At 56.1% G+C, this 6,169-nt stretch overlaps 1 protein-coding gene across 1 annotated transcript in view; it reads left to right on the forward strand.

The window, feature by feature from the left end:
* Window positions 1-6,169, forward strand: part of FAM129B (family with sequence similarity 129, member B) — a 54,084-nt gene that overhangs the window by 30,806 nt on the left and 17,109 nt on the right. Inside the window, exons 5-6 of the mRNA XM_010856969.1 lie at window positions 2,253-2,383; window positions 5,755-5,883. Coding sequence (XP_010855271.1) covers window positions 2,253-2,383; window positions 5,755-5,883 — 260 coding nt within the window. The remainder of the gene's footprint in view (window positions 1-2,252; window positions 2,384-5,754; window positions 5,884-6,169) is intronic.

Genomic DNA, 6,169 nt, shown 5'->3' on the forward strand with positions numbered 1-6,169 from the left:
CAATGAATATTCAGGACTGATTTCCTTTAGGATTGACTGGTTTGATCTCCTTTCAGTCCAAGGGACTCTCAAGAGTCTTCTCCAGCACCACACTTCAAAAGCATCAATTTTTTGGTGCTCAGCCTTCTTTATGGTCCAACTCTCACATCTGTACATGACTACTGGAAAAACCGTAGCTCTGACTTCATGGACCTTTGTCTGCGATCCTGTTTTCTCTATTTGGCCCCAGTTCATCGCCCCATCTCTTCCCCCACCACCCCCTCCCACTTCATCGTTTTTCAGAACAATTCTCACGGCCTTTGAGAGAGTTCTGGTTGTTTATGGTCTTTAAAAAATAGGCATTCAAAGCAAATTCCTCATTTGTTCTCCCCTTACTACCCTGAAAACAGAATCTGAACAGACATGAGCTTGTTCCAGGAAGGGAAGCACAGGCCTGTGAAGAGGGACCCATGGGCTGAGCTGCCTCTGGAAGGGGTGGAGGGAGTGGATCTGCCACAGACCCTTGGTGTGGGGAGTGGCACCTCCTCTCAGCCTGGGCTCCAGGACTGCATTCCAGCGGTCTCACTCACTAGCTGTGTGACCTTGTGTCAGTGACTTAACCTCTTTGAGTCTCAGTGTTCTCCTCTGTAAACACGGATGACACCAACCATACCCCATATAGCTATTGTACGCATGCTAAGTCACTTCAGTCATGTCTGACTCTTTGCAACCCCTTTGGACTATGGCCTGCCAGGCTCCTCTGGCCCTGGGATTCTCCAGGTAAGAATACTGGAGTGGATTGCCATGCCCTTCTCCAGGGGATCTTCCTGACCCAGGGATTGAACCTGTGTCTCCTGTGACTCCTGCATTGCAGGCAGATTCTTTACTGATGAGCCACCAGGGAAGCCCCATGGAGCTATTGAGAGGATTAAATGAAGCACTGTCCTCCTGGGTACTCTTGCTATCTAGGGACCAGCGGTGGGAAGGATGGCGTCATGTCAGCCCCTTTTCATTTGAGAAAGGACCAGGTCTTTGGAACCTTGAGTCCGAGACTGTTAGAGGTGGTAGGGCCTGTCCATGATTGAGTTGATTCTCCCAGTGTACAGGGGGAAACTGAGGCCCAGAGGGGAGCTGCACAGTAGGCCAGCACAGACCCAAGTCCAGCTACTTAGGACAGGGAAGGCTTGCCAAGGAGGAGGCCCCTTGGTGTGGGTCATGACCCTCTGTGGACCTCAGTTTCTTCATCTGTCCATGGGGAGGCCTGGGCAGCTAGTGCTGGGCCTGCCCTTGCCCCTGGGACATCCCCTTCTTTGTTTAAAACCTGCTTTAGCAGGTTTAGCAGAAGAGAGAGGCCAACAGCCAGTGACTGCAGAGTGGTAGTTAATCCGGTGGATGAGTTCATTTTAGAATGTTGATCTTTTTTTTAATTGCAAAAAGAGTCATGCTCATAAAATAATTCAAATGCTAAACAAATGAATAACGCAGAACCTGAAACTCTCCCTCTGCTGCTCATTCCCACACTCAGATGTGCCGCCCTTAGCAGCCTGGAGTGCTGCCTCCTGGACCTCTTCTTTGAGGTCCCCAAGGGTAAATAACTCACATGCACCTACAGGAATAATCTTAAATGCGATGCTGTTCAACGTGGGAGTCTGCAGAGCTCCTGACGTGGCAGAGCGCGGACACCTCCTTTTGTTGCGTGTACCCAGGTCCCCTTCATCTTCTGTCCGACCTGAGTGAACTGTTGGGTATTGAATCATTCCCACCCCCCCATGCACAGTTGGCTTGTTTCTGGCAATTTCTGGTGCATTCTGTGGGCTGGATTCCTACAGGAGCCAGGGCCCCCATGCACACTTAGAACTGTGCACACGACTACCCTCCTCCTCCAAACATGCAGTCCTATCTTGCCACTCCCCCAGCTCCGGTTAAAGTGCCTATTCTCCGCATTCCAGCTGGTCTGATGGGGAAAAGGAAATCTTCCCGTTTGCGTTCATTTGCTGGCTGGGGAGGCTGAGCATCTTTTCACTTGTCTGTCGGTTTCTTGTGTCTCTGTTGGTTTGACCGTCACGGTCATCGCCCCTTTTCCCGCCCAGAGGCTCACCCGGCCGTGTGTGGGAAAGGCCCCACCCCGGCCAGAAATGCAACGCAGATGTGAGTGCGGAGCCCGTGTGGACGGTTTTATGAGCTGGGATTTGGGGCAAGGCGGATGCCCCTCCCTGGTCACTGCTTGGAAGCAGTCATGCCAACCTCATAGCCCGTTTATCCTTCCCTTTCAGAGAAGACCGGGAAGATCCTGACGGAGTTCCTCCGATTCTACGAAGACCAGTATGGCGTGGCCCTCTTCAACAGCATGCGACATGAGATCGAGGGCACTGGGTTGCCGCAGGCCCAGCTGCTCTGGCGCAAGGTGAGAGGCGCTGGGCAGAGGCGGGGCGGCTTCCGAGGGCCTGGGCAAGGATCCTTCCCTCTCTGGGCCTCTGTTTCCCACGGTTGCTGGATGGTCTTTGAGCGCCCCACCCCGGCTTCTGAATAGCGAGGTGACCTGGTTGTGGCATCGATGCCCCCGTGGGTGCCTCCTCCCAGAGCCAGACCCTCCTCCTGCCGGGCTGGGGCTCTGAGTCACCTTGACAGGCCTGGTCCACGCCCAGCTCCTCCTCTTAGAGTCTACGTGCCCTCGAGCTAATGAGCTCACCTCGTGGGGCCTCAGTTTACTCACCTGTGAATGGGGATTGGCACACCTCCCGTGCCAGGTGGCCGCGAGGATTAAAGATCTGTGGGCCAGGTGCCTGGGGCTGGACAGATGCTTGGCTGATGTGTCATCGTTTCTGGCCTTGTCATTAGCCTCTTATCAGTGGTAGGGTTATGTTTGCACAGTAAAGGTTTGTCCAGGAAGCTGCCTGTTCCCCACTCGGGGGTCAGAATGGGCCAGAGGAGGCTAGTAGAGCCTCCCAGGGTGGGGATCCTGTGGTCACCCCTGGCATCGGGGTGGGAATGGCACTGAGGAAGTGGGGGACAGGCGGCACCGGTGGGGCTGAGCACTTGGGGTGAGAAGCCAGGCCTTGGCTGTTTCTGGGGGTGCTGCAGTGGGCCCTTGTCTGGGTAGTCTGGGAGGGCTTCCTGGAAGAAGGGCCATCCCAGCTAAAGACCTGATGGGAGAAGGAATATCAGACCCAGGCGGTGGCATGTGCAGAGGCCCAGAGGTGAGCCCATGGCTTGCTTGGGATGGTGGAGGGCAGGACTCAAGCCAGGTTCCAGATTCCTGACTTGATTCCTCTTTCTGCCTTGACCCCTAGCCTGCCTGGGTGGAGGGAATGTCAGGGCTGTGTGTCAGAGCATCACCTATCACTTTGATTTGGGGCCCAGGAAAGTCTGTCTGGTCTCCTGATGTCATGGCAACCTGCCGACCTGTGACAGAGGGCAGCTGTGGCCTGGGTGTCTGGCAGGGGTATACCTATGTGATAGCAGAGAGGGCTTTGGACCCACCTCAGAGAGCTGCTTCCCGTGGGCTGCTTGCTCCCCTATTTGGAAGGAAATGTCACAGGCAGCCTGAATTCTAATAACCCAAGACAGGAGCGGGGTCGCATGATGCATTCAGCATTTACCCTGCCTGAGAAGCGCCTTTCACACTCATCAGGTTGAGTGTTCATGGTCAGAAAATAGATGCAACGTGTCAGCAGGAAGACTAATATGAAATCAGCCACAGTTTCAGAAGAGGAGGGATTTTGGGTCCCATTTGCCACTCACAAAACTGACCATCATGAGGCTAAGTCATGGTAACAATAGAAATCATTATCATCATCACATAAATTGTTAGAAATAATACTACAATTAATATAGTAATAGTAGTGGTAAAAACAACAGTTCTTTTGTGTGGGCGCTGCTCATCAGCTGGCATGACATGGCTCAGCGGGACTGTGGTTATGGCCTGGCGCCCCTCTCAGAGGTGGACACTGGGGCTCAGGGAGGTAGAATTGCTTGTCCAGGCTCCCAGGGTGTAGGCTGCCAGAGCCTGGGGGCCTGTGCTCTCGCCGTTCCCTGAAGATGCCCGTCAGTGGCAACAGAGAGCTTTGCAGAGTGCAAAATATTTGGCCTGGGCTGTTTCCTGGGTTCCACTTCCTGCAGACCTTCCAGTGGAAACACGACTCTGCCATTTGAAAGTCTTAAAAATAAAACCCAAACCCACATCTGTAAACCAACCAACCAGCCATTACGGGCTGTCCAGGATCTGAGGGTGGACTTTAGGGGGCAGGGTGCCGAGCCCCACTCACCCGGGGAGGCCTGAGTGAGTTCCGGCTCTAAGCCAGAGTGGAGGCTGCAGACCCGGGGGAACAAGGGTCTGCCCGGGTGTCTGGAGAGCTCTTTGTGCTCCTTCTTTCTCTCTCACAGAGACTGGAGCTCAGGAGCTGGAGTGAGAGTAGGCCCCAGTCTAAATATAGACCATGCAGCCCGGAGGAAAGCCCACTGTCGGTGGTGTGGTGGGGAGGGGGTGCCTGGTGGAGAGGGGGGAACCATTTTCTTTTCCTGTAAATATTTTTGTCCCTGGGTAGGAAGCAGTCTTCGGGGTCCTATTGTTTGAGTACAATGGGCCCTCATTTTCCAGGAATGTTTTGGCATTTCCCCTCAAGAGTGGCAGGGAGGTTGCTGGGGAGAAGAGGCCCGGTGAGGAGACAGGCCTGGGGGTGGGGGATGCCTTGGGAGAGGCTGCTCACCTCTGACTGCAGCTGCAGAGCTCCGAAGCTAGGAGAGGTTAGGCCCCAGTCAAATTATACCTTCTCCCTTTATTACACAGGACACATGTTGCTTTTGCAGAAGGCCCCATATTTGTTGTAGAGCAGACGGAGGCTTCTGAGAGACAGGAACCCTTGACTCCTGCGCTCCTCCCACCCAGGAGCAGGGCTGTTCCCTCTTGGCCTCCTGTTATCTCCTTTCCGGAAGCTTCCCCGGTGCTCAGGCTGTTTATTCTCCCTTCCTCCTACCCAAATGTCAGTCTGAGGAGCCGGGAGACTGACGTAGACAGAACCCCAGTAGTGGTCATGGCAGCTCCTGTGTATTGTACTGCCTGCCCGGTGCCAACTGCCTGCATGATCCCTGCACGTGTCGTTGCGGCTGTCACTGTCCCATTTTACAGATGAGGAAACTGAGGCTCAAAGAGGTGATGGGGCAGGCCTGAAGTCACACTGAGGCTGTGGTAGAGTCAAAGCTAGGGCTTTGCAGAGAGGTCTCAGTGTTTCTGCTGCCCACGCTGGGCACGAGTCTGCCAGGGTGTTGGTCAGACGGGAACACTCTGGGCTGAAGTCCCCTCCTCCCCCATCCGGGTTTGTGGAGACCATCTTGTCACCTGTCAGAGCCAGGGAGGCTCTATGGCACCACCTCCGTCAAGTTTGTGTTGCCCTGAGGGGAAACAGGCCCAGAGCAGGTGCCGGCGGGCCTGTCCCCTCCGGCCGGAGTGACCGTGGCACAGTCACACTGCAGGGGGAGTGGACGGGGAAGCAGCCTGCCTCGGGCTCCGGAGACCGTCCCGAGGAGGCCGCCGTGTCTGCTGGGGCCAGGACGGGGCGGGGTCCTGCCTGGCTCCCCCGTCACAGTGCTTGGCCTGCGCTCTAGTCCCGGCATCACAGTGCCCCTGGCTGGACCTAGAGTGGGGTGGGGGCCTTCGCTGCTCCCCAGCCCCATTTTCCCCATCTGCCAAATGGGTATGACGCCGCGCCGACTCGCAGGCCTCGGTGAGGAGTGAGGTCAGGGCAGACGGCCTCACTCCCCGCCCCTCGCCGCCCACAGGTGCCCCTGGAGGAGCGCATCATCTTCTCGGGGAACCTCTTCCAGTACCAGGAGGACAACAAGAAATGGAGGAACCGCTTCAGCCTCGTGCCGCACAACTACGGGCTGGTGCTCTACGAGAACAAAGTGGTGAGGCGCCCCCCGGGCCTCCCGGGCCGGCCCAGCGCTTCTTCCACATCCCCGCAGCCCCCTACTCTGCGACCGTTAATGCTGCACGCCCCCCGACTCCTGAACGTGAGACCCCATATGTCCACCCTCAGCCAGCCACCGCGCCCGTCTCGCTGTCACCAGATGCAAAGCCGAACCTCAGCATCTTCCCTTCACCCTTTCCTGCCTGCCTAAAGCTGGGGGCCCCCTCTCTGAGTGGCATTTCACCCATCCAGGCACCCGGCTCGCTGGGGGTCCCCTTTCACTC

The sequence above is a fragment of the Bison bison genome, unplaced genomic scaffold (genome assembly GCF_000754665.1).
Source record: "Bison bison bison isolate TAMUID 2011002044 unplaced genomic scaffold, Bison_UMD1.0 scf7180017864375, whole genome shotgun sequence".
Taxonomy (NCBI): Eukaryota; Metazoa; Chordata; class Mammalia; order Artiodactyla; family Bovidae; genus Bison; species Bison bison.